The sequence below is a fragment of the Syngnathus acus genome, chromosome 1 (assembly GCF_901709675.1).
Source record: "Syngnathus acus chromosome 1, fSynAcu1.2, whole genome shotgun sequence".
In the NCBI taxonomy this organism is placed as follows: Eukaryota; Metazoa; Chordata; class Actinopteri; order Syngnathiformes; family Syngnathidae; genus Syngnathus; species Syngnathus acus.
This window is the reverse complement of record NC_051087.1, coordinates 10,142,137-10,160,008: the sequence shown is the minus strand read 5'-3', so window position 1 is coordinate 10,160,008 and position 17,872 is coordinate 10,142,137. Positions and strand designations below refer to the sequence as shown.

Below are 17,872 nucleotides of genomic sequence, written 5' to 3'. Positions count from 1 at the left end.
ATGCGCTTGGATTAACGTGTTCCCTGATTTCCCTTCAATACCCGTGCAGTTAAAACGAGTCTATTGGCTCAAGTTTTACATGGCATGACATTCATATGGCAAGTATTAACCTTGCACGGAATAAATCTGTCCACTCATTGGACTAACATAACCTCATGGGCCACATCATTAGGTACAGTGTCTTTCGGCCTTAACTATAGGTTGCGTAAGCACAATGTTTCTACCTTTCAATGATTGCTTCCTTTTTTTTAATGAGCTGCAGACGAGCACAATAGCTTGTGGCCATTAGTTTGTGACACCAAATTCCAAACGCGTTGTGTGTGAAAGGAAGATGTTTTGCTCAGAGAACACATTGCTGTGTGTGATAAAACTAATCTATCCAGATTATTTTGTCGCTTTTTTAATTTCAAGAAAAAATTCTGATCTTAACCTGTCGATACTAATGAGTTGAAAAATTACGTCATTTCCGATTAGAGAACGCTACTATTTTCTCTGAATTTCTTTATTCACCTCTCTGCTACAGCATGATTTACTCGTCTACAGTATTCCTCCACACTGAAGCAGCCAGCATCAATCCATCCCAGCCTCAGCGCTTCAGTAATGTAACCTGTGCCTCAGGAGAATACTCTGACGCCACAGTGAACAACTGTGTTTGATTATAACCACAAAGCAGGGCCACTAATAAGAGTCCAAATGGGGCCCTGGGGGCATGCGTGCCCTGAGGTTTAAGGCCAGATGCAACTGTCCAAGATGCTGCCTGATCATATAGACCTAAATTAATTAATGGAGGTGTCATGCTGTGGTTAACAGCCAACCAGTGACAAAGACGAAAGGTTTGCAGAGACATGAAGGGAGCTTCATTTTGTTTTTTATAGGAGCCTTATGGTTTTCCATCAGTTAATTAATTGAGAGTCAGTTCTGTCAGGGGTGTCAAACTCGTTTTTTTGGCGGGCCGCATTGTAGTCATAGCTTCTTTCGGAGGGCCATTATGACTGTCAACCCAAATAAATGTATGAGCACCTCATATTATATACAGTCAAAGCTACAAAACAAATTGACAAATAACTCATTTTCAAATCAGACAAGTAAAAACTGGTCAAATATTTAAAAAAATATATATTATTAAAAGTGAAGACAATTTACAATTCTAGTAATTTGATGCACAATTTGTCTTCGCAGGCCACATAAAATGATGTGGCGGGCCATATCTGGCCCCCGGGCCTTCAGTTTGACACCTGTGTTCTAGATCATGCCAATGATCATACATACATTAAATACTGCAATGGGAAGAATAGCAAAATGTACTGTATGATGTACAAGCAGCTGCACAATTGAAAAGGAGCTCCTGTGCTGTGTCCACGGCAATCTCGAGCTACGCTGATGTTACAATGAGAGAAAGTGAGACTACAGTTTGAGATCAGGTTACCGGCACAGAATTAGTGAAGCAGTGGTATCTTCTTCTAAGTATAGCTATAAGCGCAACAAGGTCATAAGCCTTGGTGAGCAAATGAGTGTTGGTCCTAAGCCCAAGCTTATTGGGTTATAGGCACCAAGGGACAGGTTGTGTGTGGAGGTCAATGTAAGCTAGAAGCTGAATTGGGCCAGGAGTTAATCTGCGTTTGACCCATTTTCAATTTGAAGAAACAGTTTCTTGGTTCTGGTGGCTACTTGTACCTACCTCTATGAGAGTAAAACAGAAAGGCTGTCACATCAGAGAACTTGCCATGGACCCCTGGGAACATTCAAACCGAAGTTATATTGTGGATGGTTCTTTGTGTGCCCTGGCGACCAGTTCAGGGTGTATGCCGCCGACTGCCCAAAGACTGTTGAGATACGCTCCAGCACGCTCACGACCCTCGTGAGGATAAGCGGTTCGGAGGATGAATGAATGAATAAAATCACCATCCAGAGCTGCATGCTGATATTATCTCTAAACAAGCACAGTATGTAAATGTGTTTGTCCATGGTGCATTTCATTATCCGTCCAATTTATTCATGTAGTCCATTGAAACACGTGACAATTCTCTGTGGTTCAACCAATGGACAGGAGTATGTCTAGCTCGTCCCACCCCACGTGAACAGACCCAGTGCAACGTTAAGTGCAATGTCAAATATCTGGGAAAAGAGCATCCAATGTGTATGTTAAAAAATGAAACTGTACTTTGCTCAATGACTGTTTCTTAGTCGATTGCAGGGATTATCCCCTGGCAATGTTGCCTTCTTTTCTCCCATGTTCTTTCTGCCAATCAATTGGGGATGTAGAGTGCCAGTGAGTCAGCCTTGGATAAACTAATGAGCTACAGAGGTGCCTGACATGGCCTGATTAGCAATTTGAAAAGCGCAGAACCAAGGTGCAAAGGGCAGGAATGCCAAAGGTCTGTCAAATAATTGAGACGAAAGTGAGCTGTGTTTTGCTCAACTCTCATTCATTGGAGTGGTCTTTATTTATCATGTGCTGTACATCCTATTCTCAACTCTCAAAGGATGTAATACAGAGTCCATTCCAGGCAGACATTGATCGTTCACTAGGGTGAGGCTGTGTTAATCAGCTACTATTGTAAGGATGAGCACCGCCATCCTTCTCACATTTCTGTTTCTCATCATGTGTTGAGCATGATTGTGGGTGCTACCTCCATCTCTATCATCCTTTTAACATCCCCTATATCAATAGTGATTTTCCACATCTCATTTTGTGTACAGAAAGGTATTGCAATCCCGCTAGATATCGCCTAACAGAGATGGTATATTTTCCTCACTCATCAATGAAACAGTATTACCGCAGCATTTATTAAATGCGGAAAATGTATTTCAACCCGGTCGGTGCAAAAGACACCCTGTCATCACTTTGGCAATATAGATCACATATAGCTTCGATTTCTTTCCTCTGTTGTCATATTGTAAACTGGCTTGTTGTTTCTGTCATTGCTTTCCATTCTCTCGCTCAGTATGCAGCGAAGGATGCACACATGGTGTGGAGGTTTAGTCAATTTATATGCATTCCTCCTAGCAAGAGTGGAAAAACAGACTCCAATACAAGACCCAAAAAAAAATCCACTTGTCAGCATCTGTATACGACAGTCTGTATAACTGCTGTGTGCAGGCTTGTGCTGTTTGATGAAAAATGCATGCTGAAGATTATTTTCCATGATAATTCAGCCAGTGTGTTGCTTATCTTAATAGTACGGTGAAATGGTGATGCAGTCTGTTACTGCCTTCTGTTCACTGGAGGGAATTCTTACGTCTCTTACAGTTTTCTCTCCTCTTCTAATTCTTTATTGTCAGATCGGCACAGAGTGGGATGCCAAGGAACGAATTTTTCGAAATTTTGGCGGCCTGATGGGCCCCATGGATGAGACGGTGGGAATGCAGAAATGGGCAAAAGGGCCTAACGTTACTGTAACGGTCGTGTGGATCGACCCGACCAACGTCATCGCTGCCACCTACGACATTCTTATCGATATGAATGCTGAGTTCACCCACTACCGACCACCACTCAAGCAGCCTCTGCGTCCTGGTGTTTGGAGTGTCCGCATCCTGCACCATTGGAGCCCCGTGGCTGAGATGCGCTTCCTTATCGCCCCTTTAGCTTATAATAAGCACCAGCCTATACGACAAGGTGAGAGAATGGAATTTCTTGTCTTTGCACATGCACAAGAGTACTGAGCAACAAAATTCACTTAAACAGTTCACAGCCCTTCCTTTAAAAGCCAAGTTCTATTAAGCTCTCCCTCGTATAGTTTCAAACATTAATCTCTGGCTTGTGCTTTTACTGGGAGGTGTGCAGGTGAAGATTTGACAGCTGCGTTAGCTAGCCTGACATCCTAACAATGTGGTATTTGAATTTGACAGGATTATCACACAGTAAAAAAAAAAAAAGGTTAACAATAGAGGACAGACGTGCTTTTTTTGTTCTTTTATTACGTGCACATTAAGGCTGTGCAGTTGCATTGGGAATTGAACCAAACTACTGTATACTCCTTTTTTTTTATGCCTGTGACAAAGCAACCTGTCAGCATCCTTTCATGAGATAAGGGCGGGTTACGCTTACACAATGAATTTTTTTGCAGAAAAGTCTGGGCTTGTGCAGACTGTGGTTGTTTGTCATGGAGTCAGTCACCCCAGATAACACAAATGAGACACTCGTACATAGTAAACATGAATGTTTAACAACAGAAATACGCTATATGTCGTGTATAGAATAATCACCCTGAGCTATGGATCAAGAGGAATAACAAATAGAGTTTGTGTTTATGTTTCAGCGGAGGTCTAGTGGCATCAATAGATTCTAATCATTGGAGGACCTTGAATTAAAAATTTTATATAAAGCCAATGAAACACTAATTAAGACACTAAACACCAATTCCTATTGCTGCTTACTTTCTTAAATACAACCGGTTTCAAGTCTATGGGCAATGATGTATTACAGCTCAATGGATCACTATAAATTTTAAAACACTCATAAAGTACTAAAAAATGAATTTATAATTATATTTCAATGTCTCTCTACTATAAGTGAGAGCTTAAACCCCATTATCCTCATTTACATATAGAGATTGTAACTATTTACCTGATTTATGTTATGAAAAAAAATGAAATTAAGTTGTGAGGTTGTTGGCATGTTTTGAATTTTGCATTTTGGACTACTGTGTGTTTTGAAGCAGCTTCGCGGATTGTGCTTCGAAGCGCCTCCTTCCGCACGCTGGTTATTTACTGCCACGTCTGGCATCCTCTTACATGCAGTGCCAGTAAAAGTTAACAACGTGACTCTCTACCTGCACTTGCAGCAGCATGCACACACGCAAGGCTGCACTGCTAGTGATTTGGGCACTTGTGGGAAGAAGAAAAAAAAAAAAAAAAAAAACACTTTGGGCTCTGCCACGTCAGCACCCGAGTACACGCACAACTACATGCAGTCACTAGTGCGTGACTAGGGAACAAACTCTGCTCTTGTTGCGGCGTTGATCATCTCATCAGATGGAGAACCTCCTTGTCTGCTTTTTTTTTTTGTCACCAACACATGAAATGCGCTGATGTCTGCTCTCATGCGGGTGTTAGGCAGTTTGTGTACCAAAACCAAGCTTAAAAGAGATGGCTAGCACCCCAGTTAGAGAACCAGTGAGGAATTTACAGCTTGACTGGAGCTCAGGGTAAGAAAGGTGAATTAAGGAGAAATTGTCTCTTGACATTTGAAGGAGTCAGTTGTCATGAAAATGACTAAGGGGCCAACTCGTCTGTCTTTAGAAGGACAACACAGTGTTGATTTGATGGAACAAACAATAAAAGAGGAACTCTAGAGCCAGGGCAACGAAATAAATCAGAGTTAATTGGGCATGAGAGATTCACGTAAAGCAAATTACGTTCCACGCATTAATATTTCAGCATGTTTTCTTTGGGCCTTTAAAGTCAAATTACTGATCAGTGAGTTTATTATATGTCGACCTTTTCTTTGGTTCACTGCTGTGTTTCTCCAGAGGACACTCTGAAGCTGCACAATGGGCCACCCAAGAACAGCTACATGGAGCAGAATTTCCACGGCCTCAACCCAGTGCTCAACATCCCCGTTAGCCTGGGCTACGTGGAACAGGCCAAGAAGAACGCAGCCCTGACCGGCCCAGAGCTGGAGAACTGGGTCGACAACCTTGTGGGCGAGCTGTGGGAGGCAGCGGACATCTGCGCTGTGGGGCCAACCGCCTGCCCTGTCATGCAGGCCTGCCCCAAGAACCCTTGGAGCTCCCTAAGCCCCGACCCCAAATCCCAAATGAGATCGCCGTATGCTGATGGGCGCATCAGGTAGCAGCGCGGCCTCCAGCTGGACAGGAGGCCGCAAGATTCACTGTTGATTTTTTTTTTTCTTTCTTTTAATTTATTTACGGGCTTGGTTGCAGTTGCCGGTGGGGATAAACGTTCTCCTTCTGTCTCGGGAGACGAAGGGAACATCAGAAGGTGATCAATGTTAGCGACATCCACCCCGCTTTTATGGAACTGTGTCGTCTTGATTATTTCACTTTCGCAGTGTATTTATTTGTCTTCTCGTATGAGTTTATCGGTGACCAATTCTTGCAGTTTCAAGCGTTAATTCCGCTCCTCACTGAATTCTGAATTTAGATTCTCAAGCGTGGGGCACAACGGCTAACGTGACATTGTGCTCCACAAACGGCCTTAGCTGCGTGACTCGTAAGCAGGACGCCCGGTACCAGATGAACGTACTATGTGCCTCCTAAGGTTTATGTCAGCATGAACAGCATCGAACCCGAAGTTTATTTTGATACGACCCCAAGAAGAACCAATATTCACTGCCTGTAAGAGAGTTAGAATCACGTTATTTCTTGATGAAACCAATTAGTGTTAAACGTAATCAGTAGAGTAAATACATGACACAACTTGTTTCAGTTGAGTGCCTGATGAGGGACTGTGGTGGCCAGCCAAACCATCTGCTGCACAAAGGTGTTCTCAGCGCCGTCTAATCTGTGAGAACAAATATTTAACTGAGACAATTTGGGGTTCGGCATTCATTAAATATGTGGTAGCATTTTAGATTTTTCTTTTAATAAATGGCTGATGTTTTCAGTGATAGGACAAATAATTTGTTCACTCGCTTTTCTTACCAGCCTGCCTCAAACTTGAAACACAATGATTCCAAGCTGACCTTAAATATCTTTTTTGTTCATTTCAGTGAGACTTTATGTTGCACAGAATTTTACAAAAGAAGTTTCAAGATTGTGTGAATGAGGGTCCATGAGTTGTGATTTATTGTAAGTTTATATTAATACTGATATTTTTAGTCAGTGACTAAATAATTGCAACGCTGCCTTGGCAGCATGAAAAATAGTTTTTTTTTTTGTTTTTTAAACTGCCTTTATTTACAAAGGCCAACAACCGAAACATATTCTGTACCTTTTTATGGCCCACACCTATGTGTCAGTAAGTGTTGTCATGTCAGAATAGATCTTCTTGTCTTGGTTTGCCAAAAGAAAGCAGCTCATAACCTGAGAGGTTAAAGGTCAGCTACCTAGCGGCCTCACCAAAACAGAGACGGTGACCTCAAACAATTAGACCATTGGTTGTGAGGAGAAGCTATTCTGTGTCTACTGCTTCCCGTGAGTTTCAGAATGCTCGTGAGTGCTTGTGGTCTTCATGCTGTGACAATTATGTACAGTTCCACGTGAATGTTATAAAGTGTACTCATTGCAAAAATGCAAATTTAGATCTCTAGCTTTCAAACTATTTTATCATCGAGACATCACCGAGGGTGAAATTGCACTTCAACACACTGAGCTTCTATTCTTGTTTTAAAAATAGATATCAACTGGAGTCAGATTTTCAATCTGTCTGTCAAAAATGAATGGTTAGCAGAGAAGCAAGTGTTTTTTGAAAGTTCAATTACAGATATTACCGTGCATTAATGTCAAGTCAGCTTACCTAACCCAGACCATAAAGCACACATCCCTGCTTCGCACAGAAACATTGGTGGGATTAATTATAAAGGGCAATTTCTTGCTCTGCATTGATTGGCACTGAAGTACAACACAGTATTCACAACCAATGCATTGCATTGCCCACACTTATGTAAATTTAATGGCAGTTTTGGTGAAAGCAGAATTATAATAAGTGTAACTCACTGTAAGAATCCTATTTTATAAAACAAATGATCAAAAATGAAGCCAATGTATATAAGTATTTTGTACTATTGTGTAAAAGATGCTGTCTGTGTAAATACATATCTGGTTAAATGACATTGATCGAAAATATGTTTTTTGACGTGGGCAAAGAGAGGGATTTGTTGGTGTTTATTGATCAAAGTGCATAACCTGCTCCAATGTTGGGGCCTGTTTGCCTCTCAGAGAAAATCTAATGCCGGATTGTTGTTGTTCTTGCTTGAATGTATTGTCGAGCAAATGTTGCACAAATTTCTCTCAAGTCCCCCATCATTTCGTGTTCTTTCTGTTGTTGTTTTTTTTCCTGGGGAGGCTCTGTGTGCCTTAGTCGACTTTTAGAACCTTCTCTGCCCCATATAAAAAAATATATACAGTATATAGTACTTATTTTTCTTTACCTGATGTGGTGGTGAATATCAAGACTGGTACTGCAGCACCAAAAAGATGTCTGCTGTTGCTATACAACATCAGGCCTTCACCTTATCTGCTTTTATTTGTCTTCCCTCGGGGAGAGTTGTTTCTTTCACAGTGACTGGCTTGTTTTACTTTCTCTTGACTGCTTTTTTAAAATAAAATTCAATGGACAAACTGCTTACACTGTCTCTGTGTGGTAAAGGGTAAGTCACATGCAAGTCACAATCAAGTCTCAAGCTGTAACCTTCAAGTCTCAAGCAAGTCACAAATTACTGTGGGGGAAAAAAATCGCGTCAAGACTAAATTTCACAAAAGTCTAGACTATTTTTTTTTTTGTCTAAACAGTCTTTTTGCACCTTAAAATGGTTGATAAAGAAGAACTGAGGATATGATTGATTAAATTTATTGCACTGAATACTTTTGAAGTTCAACTTCTGAAAACTTGCGTCTTTATTGAACCAACTCAACCCAAAATTAAATTTTGTTTTGGCAAGAATAGAAAATACTGGCTGTCCTCCACTGTCAGCTTTTGCTGCATTGATCAATTGATGAATTCATTTACCGGTCATATTGTGTGATTTTGCACTATTTACTGTAGGTCATCAATGGAGCCCTCCTTTTGGGTTTGCTGGTCCATTAATTGTACCATTTAAGTTCCTCCAAAAGTTTTTGAAGGTTTTTTTTTTTACCAAATCATCGCCCACAAATGTCCCCCCCACACACACAAGCTTCTCACCACAGCACCCACACTGTAACAGCTCAGCAATGTGCTCTACAAGGAACAGTTGAATGAAAAGTTCCAGCAAAGAGAAGAAGATGAAAAGTGACTCACATAGTGGAATGCACTGAAAGTGAAAACAAAACAGACCAAGATTGAGCAGTACAATTTTACTCTTCACTGTGAATTTGTTCCTCAGGGGGGGTCCCTCACACTGGTGGGTGTTTGGTGAAGCTTGATCAAAGCAGTACAGTGTCAACACATGTCACCGACTGTCCCAAAAGACGTGTGGTAATTAGTCCTGCGGGCTCCCGTGTAGGCAAGGAAGTGAGTCAAGACATAGCATGCAGGTTGACATGCATGTGAGCCAATAAAGGCACATTTAAAGAGATCGCTGCATGCCTCGTGTTTGTTTGCTCGACTGCGATGTGAGCCACTAAAAGCTATCCTGCTGACGCTGGGAGCAAGTGACTCGGATTGATGGCAGACAAACACAGTGATGATCATTTTCAGCATAAATGCATCCACACACTGTCTGTGTGAGTAATGCCCCATATATGGTCATCTGCACACAGTGCCATACATGAACAAATATTTTGGTCAAGATAATAATGTAGGCAAGAAAATATTTTTCTCGTGTGTGGTACAAAATAATTACTTTAAAAAGAAGAATGACTGGCCTTGACAAAATCAACTATGAATCTCTTTGTAACTGAATGAGGATGCTTGACCGCTATTTTGAATTGCTCCTTGTGGTGAGAAAGCTTCTCCTGCTATCTCAGGCTTGAAGTGTGCCATCTCCTGACTGCATGTTTCAGATATTTCCACAGATGTTTAATCAGATTTAGATCAGGCCGCATTGAATGGCATTTCACAATAGTCATTGCTGGGTATTTTTAGAGGTGGGCTTTATTCTCTTGGAGGAACCATGAGCTGTGCCTGGGACAGAGGTTTTCTCTAGAATGCCAGTCCTGTGCCTTTGGGCCTTGAGCAGATATAAGACACACTGCGCCGGATGCGAAATAGCATCATGGGGGGGGAGAACTTTCCTATGTTACACTTTATGAACAGAGTTCGTATCTGTGTAGGCTTCAATTTTTTATTTTATTTTAGCCTACGCAAATTAAATTTCAGCAGAATTAAGAAAAAGTATCCATCTGGCCACTGGCAGCAGTTGTCATGCCAGTACAGTACACAGATGGACATTTTGTCCTTGTTTGAAAAGTGTCACTATGGCGACAACCTCACTGATTTAAGACACCAAAATGAGCCAATTCTTTTACTCTCCATTTGAAGCTGTGTTGAAAAATGTATTTCTATCAACATAATAAAACATATTGGTCGAACTGAAGTTGACAGAGTAAGAAAGTGGACAACTTGTGTCTACCACAACACACTTTTTTTTTTGTCCATTTGTTCATTTGTCACCTGTTTCATGGTTTAAGACGTATGACATTAAATGTGATGAATGCAAAGGTCAAGTCATTTATTTGTATTGCCCTTAATCACAAAAGACTCTCAATTGGATATACAAGCCCTCAGTACAATATTGGTGACATCTCATGGTACATGTGCCAAAACATCCACCAAGTAGCACGGAATTTGATTTTAGTGTAATATTGACAACAAACCAACCAACCTTTAAATAAGCAGTGATTAAAAATATTTTTTTTATTAGTAGAGGCTGTTCACACTTGGTTGATACAGTTAGAGGGGAAATAATCCTTCAATGTTTAGTATGATTGTTTGTAGGGTACAGACATGTACGCACAGCGCTATACTAAGAACTGTTTCTGATAATTTGGTGACCTTATTGAGCTACATGAGAAATGCAAAATATTCCAAATTCCTCTCAGCAATACAGATTGTGTATAAAATAAAGTGTCCACTGAGTGCATTACCAGCCAGGCAGAAGAAAGGCAGGACACTCTTGTGGGTGCTAAATATTTCAATAACATCTGACACACTGAGGAAAGAGCAATGGAGGGAAGGAAGCAGGCTCAGTGTCGCACACTGTGGGAGCTTCTGTGAGAGGTGACAGGTTGGTGAGGGTGTTAGACCAGGAAACATCCGAAAACATCAGCTCTCGGACAGATAACAGCAGCACAAGGTTAAGCGCTAGAAGTGAGCCATCGACCAGAGAGGCTGTTGAATGTCCACTTAGGTGTATTGTGTCTTTTTTCCTAGCATTCTTTTAAATTAACTTACCTTTGATGTAAGCAATTAGATTGATTCAGATATCTATGTCTTGAATTTGATAAAAGTATTTTTTTTTTTCACTTAAGAGGGGTTCGGTGAATGTGCGTATGAAACTGGTGGGGTTCGGTACGTCCAACAAGAACCACTGCTATAGACCTATTGAAAGAGCAACTAGTAAGATAAACAACTCTATAATTTGAAATAAGTTATACAGTACATCCTGTAGGCTAAATGTAATAAAGACTTTTTACAGTGTATCTGAAGACAAAGCACAAATTCATTTCAAGACCTCTGCACCGCATTGACATATTTGAATTATTTAAGAGAGGTGCATCAATTCTCTCGTCTCAAGACCCTAAATTTATACATAAAATTTCAATCAGCAGTGTGCGTGTGTGTGTGTGTGTGTGTGTACGAGGCATTAAGAAAGAGACAGAGACAAGAAGACAGCTCCCAGCAGAAGTCCAACACGTCTTGTTGACGGATGATATGCTGAGGATGGCTGATCAGCCATGCGAGCAGTCCATTCTCTCCTCAACAACCCTGATACCAAGAATTCACATCAGCATAAAACAAAGGAAAGGAGCCACTTTTTTTTTTCTAGACTTCAGGAGGCAATTAGGCCGGACAAACTATATGTATTTTTGAATACGAGACTGTAACATCTCCTCATTGGCTGTTTTGGGGGAAACATCTTAATTACAACTACTGGATGGATGGATTGGTTTTAAAGCATCATGAGTGTTCTGCCCCAATGTATATAAAACACACTCCAAAATTGACGTGCTTTTTCAACAGCGAGTAATTCAGACAGCAAGAAAGAAAAGGAGCCTCACATTCTCATTTTCAAATAAAAAAATAAAAAATAAAAAAATAAATAAATGAACGAATGAATAAATAAATAAGTAAATGAATAAATAAATGCATGAATGAATGAATGAATAAGTAAATAAATAAATAAATAAAAACAAATAAACAACACAAGTCCAGTAGACAAGCTTATTTTACTGCATGTGTAAAATCCTGCACATATACACATGTGCAATGTATATGGTGATCATGTAAAAAAAAAAAAAAAATGAAGAAAATTAGTGGGCCGAGATTCTACCAATAATAATACGGCTAGTTCACAGGGCAGAAAAGGACTTGAAAACAAAGAAAAGGAAATGACATGTACAGGAGTTCAACAAAGAAGTAGCTAGGTAGACGTGTAAAGGGCAGTTAAGTAGACCTTGCCAATGATTCATTTACAAATCAATTTCACTGCCTATGCAGAAGAGAAAAATGTGAAAGAAATAAGGAGGAGGAGAACGATAGAAGTGAAGGGTCTTTAGGTTTTAATTTGCGATTAAGAGTGTCGCTTTTGAAGCCCTCCTGGGCTTTATCACCCTTCACTTCATGAAATTGGACAGGAAAAAAAAAGAGATTGCGGAGGCCAATGGTGCTCATTAGTGGTTGAAAGTGTGCCCAGAACTTTCATTTACTTCTGAGGAAAAGTCCAGATGAAAATGACTGAAATCCCCTGAGTCAGTAGGTCTGGTGCACCTCATCAGATGTTTCCAGAGGGATGGAGCGATAGATGACATAAAAACTGATGCTGGCTGGATTTAAGTGCGGTGGCATTACTGCTTGGATAATCCCTCTTTTTCTATCTATCGCTTCTGCCTTTCCAACTGACATTTTGCAATGTGTATGCGAGGTGCTCACCGGTCAAAATGTCATTCTAAGATTTAAAGCCTTGAACACTGACTGGTGCAGTGGAAAAGGCGACACATACATCCAGGTAGTAGGGGGGGCATGGACATTTTGTAGTCCATCATCTTTTTGCCGGCATTTTTCTCTCTAATCAATATTGTATTTGACGCCTCTTATTCGTATTCTCCTCATCAACTCTTTTGTATTCATTCGGAATGAAAAAAATTAAGATAAAATGCATAGCCTAATATTGCTCAGTTTTGAAATACAATCAAGGAAATATACTTTGTTTTTGCTGTTTTGATACAGATTATTTTAGTTAATTATTTAAGAATTTGTATCAAATCAAAGAAGTCAGGCCACGTGGGGAATGACTGAAAAAAATACAGCAACAATATGCTCATATGAATATGATTTTTTTTTTTTCTTCCCAGAGCCGTATCGTTGCAGCCGTACCAAACACAACAACTAATACATATGAACCTATAACACTACCGTATTTTCCGCACTATAAGGCACACCTAAAAACCTCAAATTTTCTCAAAAGCCGACAGTGCGCCTTATAGTCCGGTGCGCCTTATATATGGACCAATATTGAGCCACTACAGCAGGCGTATCCAAATATATGGACTTATATGTGGACAAAGTTTTAAAATGGGCCATTCATTGAAGGTGCACCTTGTAATCTGGTGCGCCTTATATATGGACAAAGTTTTAAAATGGGCCATTCATTGAAGGTGCGCCTTATAATCCGGTGCGCTTTATAGTGCGGAAAATACGGTATATGAGTACTTCTTTCACTTCTCTTTGTTCACAGAGCAACGAACAATCATATGATAGGTGAGATATTTTTCGCCCCTCCGTGGGAAATAGCTCCCAAACATTCCTTGTTCGCTAAATGAGTTTTAAGGAGAAGTTCAAACTCTCTGATAGGTTAATGTCATGGGTGGTGTACCCCATAACTCTGCGAGGTGATTTCCTGTGAGACAAGACGTGATAACTCAAGGGTGCAGTTTTCCCTTCTTGAACGGGTTGCATGAAGAATGTTCTTTGTCTTCCACCACGCCACGCTATACCCTGCCCCTGACCCCCCGTCAAACAGTCAAAAGGAACAACGGCCATCCCCTACGTATGCGCTTACCGTTTTTACACTTATCGTATGTCATGTCGTACTGAGTGTCATCATTGCATCGAGGCAACATCAACATCGTCAGTCGGGGAAGCACTGCTGTTTAATGGCAGGGCCGCATCATTCCTCAGACACTGCACCACCTTCCAACATGCACAATCTCTCAGCGTGAGGAAGCGAGCTGTCACACAGGCTAGGCGGCTCCTGAGCCGCTCTAAACATGCACAGTAAATTGTTTTCTTTACGCCATGAACTGTCTCTCACAGCCACATTTATCAGGCATCACTTTTTGCATATTTGGCTTTAACATTAAAATTGGGCAAGAAGCAAGGCACACCCCGCAAAGGTTGCCAGCAAATCTCAGGGTATATACATAGTATTAATTACAAAATACATGTCGAAATAAACTTGAAACTGAAATATCCTGAAAGAGCTGCTATTAAAATTATTGTATTTATATGTGTCTGCCTTCTGTCATGTCCCTGCTGGCTTTCTCTCGACAGGGGTGTCAGCGTCACAAATATACTCTGTCAGTCATGTTCATAGCAAGCTGGTGTCTTCAAAATCCAGACTTTTTTTTTTTTTTTTTTAATCGCAGACTGGGAATAAGTGTGGTATTTGGTTTTCCCTTCTAGACTGACTGTAATTATGTGTGTATGTATATAGAGTGCCATGTAGTGTCATGAACCAACCTAATGTGGTTTGTTAATCACGCAGACTCTGACTGAGAATCATTGTCCTAAAGAGCAAAAACAAAATACTTAGTGAGAGTTATGGGTTGATGGATTAGAGATATTTGACTCATTGTGTGCTTGACCGTTTTTTAAATAGAAACATGACACTTGTTTGCCTTTTTTTTTCCTCACAATAAAGTCCATTCGAAAATATTGCTGCTTTCATCAAATAGCTATTTTATAGAAAAGGTTTAGGTCATGTTGAAAAGATGTCTTGAAAAAACAGAGCAAAATGCATGATCACGTCCCTATTTCTTTTTTTTTTTTTTCGCCATACGGCTGCCATGCTCTCCGAGCCTTTCAGACGTGGCTGCTCTCTGGCTCACTGCCGTCACCAGTCATGATGAATGTGGAACAGGGCCCAGTCCAGGCTCTTGCCATTACCTTCTGACAATTTATTACCCTTTATCTGTACTCACAATTAACCCGAGCCCAGGAAATAAAGACTTATCAGTCCTTCATTACCAGGACCTGCCCATGTCCCCATTCTTCTTTGTCACTTGATGTGTGTGCGCACACACATACCCCCCCCCCTCCCCCTTACACATACACATAAATGCACACATGCCTCACATCGTACCTTGCGTGGCTTTTCAGATTCTCAACACACACTTAAGTTTCACATGTAGTTGATTGATCTGTTTCCTCTCACATGCCGCTGCGTCCACTGGAATATATTTGCCGACTGTATTTAAGATACACGCACACACACACACACACACACACAAACACACACACACACACACACAGCATTCCTGTTTTAATCATGACTTTTAAAATGAACACTCGCAAAGGGATGAAGGCAGTAACAAGTGGAAGGAACGTTACATTTTTAAAATCAAGATTGTATTATTAAATAAATTGACATTTATTATTATCAGCACAACCCTGTGCATATTAGAAGAAAGTAATTTTACATGTATACACAATGGCCGACGAGTTGTACCAGAAAAAGGCTGTTTTGCAGGCTTATTTAAAGGGAATTGCCTTAGGCCCTCCAGCAACTCCCACTTGGACCAACTGGAAGGTTGCTGACATTTTAGACTAGCTGTTGTACAACAAAACAGACCGCATAAAAGCCACGGTCGATCAGGTTTGAGCTTTGCCAGCACCCCTGCTGCCAGGGACCGCTCCAATCTTCACTCTCTGCAGTCCCATTAACTACTACTTGTAAATATTATATAAGAGTGTGAAGTTAACAAATGACTGTGGGGTTTAGCAGAACCAGAAGGTTAGTGCGGTTGTGACAGCCAGTCTTGACACCGAAGACATTTCTGAGAGCTGTTCCGTATTTTTGTGAATGTAGGCGTGGGTTTTGGAGACAGTGTTCAATTGCAACATCTTCCCACAATGCAGATATGCTGGGCTCTAAATTCTATCTATCTGACAAGTCTTCTTATAGAAGACATTTTTTCGCCGTAAGTGTTCGTGTGTGTCAAAATAGATTAGAGTCACATACAGTCGCTAATCTGTTTTGACAATGCCTTTCCTGTTAAGATGGTGGGGGGCTGATTGAAAAGCTGGGGTTCATGTGTGAACCGACAGGGATGCTAAAAATAATCATTTATATTGAAAAAAAACTGAAGGAACCTCCTGCTGCTATAAGTCACAATTTTACATCACTTTTCCACTTGCCACCTTTTTTCTCATGATTATAATTAGTACTGTTGGCAGTATCGCCATAATCAACACCAGTGTGTATATATATATATATATACATATATATACTCATTTGAAACAACTTTGTAAAATATATTATAGGCCTACTGTACATGTGTTTTGAGGGACGGTTTTTAAACAAAAGATCATTTTTGATTCCGAAGTGGCTTGGCAAAAGTACTGAGTGAAAAATCAGGTTGACAACAATTGAGAGACACTGCTCGACACAACCTTCGGCAAGAGAAACACAAATGAAAGTGAAACGTACTCTGCTGGCCAGCTCAGTGGAAATGGGACGAAACTAATAAGAAAGCACTGTTCCCCTCTATTTAGAAAAGAAAACAACAACAATAAAAGCAATTTCTTGCCAGACACAAAGAGGGAATGATAAAGCTCATAACTGCTGCTGCCAGAGGCACACCTCTAAAGCTGGAACAGCCCATGTGTTAGTCGGTTGTTCTGCCAGAAGAAGAGAATGGTGCAAGCATCAAGGCGCGCTAGAGGCAATGTGCCCAAACAAACGTCCGCTGCAAGCTGCTGTTTTTCTTTAGAACGTACAAACCACATCTTTAAGCAAAGATTAGTTTAAGGATTACAGGGCTGAATGCTTTCAGCTCCTGGAGAATGTTCTGTGTCCTAGCCTCCCTCCCACTTCTTTCATCTTTTAGACTCATTAAACAGCATGGAGATGTGTGATAGAGCAGGAAGGCGATGAGAGGGGGGAGAAGACGACGGGCGAGATTAGATTCTCTGACACCCTGCTAATTGAGCGATCTCCTTTGCACCCAACCCAGCCTGCCAAGTTTTAATTAGCAACTAATCAAATCAATATGGCGCCTGCCAAGTGAAGAGGGAGGCACGTACAGGATAGGATAGCTGTCTAGATCGCAGCTTCTTTGACCTTTGCACCTGCAAGCTATAAAGGATGAGGCCAAGTGATGCTGATGGTGGATAGATGACCGAACGGAGCGAAATAATGATTGCCTCCACGGAGGCATAAAAGCTGGGAGGTGAGAGTTTGAATTAAATGTGGTCTTTCATCACAGTCATCGTAGATTTGGAGGCATTGTTGTTCACAGCAGTGTGGTTTGGATGGCACGTTAACATGCTGTGTTCGCGCACATTTGCAAATTCCATTCTGTCTTTACCATGTCAGACGGTCGTCAAACACCTCTATCCTCCAACAAACCCTTGGAGAGTGTTATTTACGGACAAATACAAAATGTTGTGAGGCACAGCATCTTTTTTTTTTTCTCATCTGCCTCAGGAAGCTGTCAACACGTTCTGACCTCAGACATCTTCTAGAACCCGCACCGCCCTTACATCTCCCCAATGCCGCGAGCCACATTCCAACAGCTGTGATCTCTCTAGAAAAACAGACACACTTGAATGGAACACAAAAACATTAACATAAGCCTACAAACACTTTGGATTTACTACATTGTATTTGCCCCATATCTGATCCGACTGGCCTTCCCAAACATAAAAGTTGAAACATACGGTAGTTGAACTGTTTCAATTTCATCCTGACACAAAATCTTGTTGAAATTTTCAATACATTGTAAATGTTAAATAATGAGTCAGATCTATTTTTTGATGAAGAGCAATCATGCTTAACAATGGTATCATTAATTGAAAAATGCAGCTTTTGTTTTGTACACAATATTTA

The 17,872-nt window shown here is 40.8% G+C and overlaps 1 protein-coding gene across 2 annotated transcripts in view; it reads left to right on the top strand.

The window, feature by feature from the left end:
• The window catches only part of xylt1 (xylosyltransferase I), a 66,857-nt gene extending 59,843 nt beyond the window's left edge, over positions 1 to 7,014 (top strand). The window contains exons 10-11 of one of the 2 annotated variants that reach the window (XM_037251106.1): positions 3,283 to 3,616; positions 5,472 to 7,014. In XM_037251106.1, coding sequence (XP_037107001.1) covers positions 3,283 to 3,616; positions 5,472 to 5,794 — 657 coding nt within the window. In that variant the 3' untranslated portion in view covers positions 5,795 to 7,014. The remainder of the gene's footprint in view (positions 1 to 3,282; positions 3,617 to 5,471) is intronic. The other variant, XM_037251116.1, reaches the window with a different exon arrangement.
• The last annotated feature ends 10,858 nt before the right edge of the window (positions 7,015 to 17,872 follow it).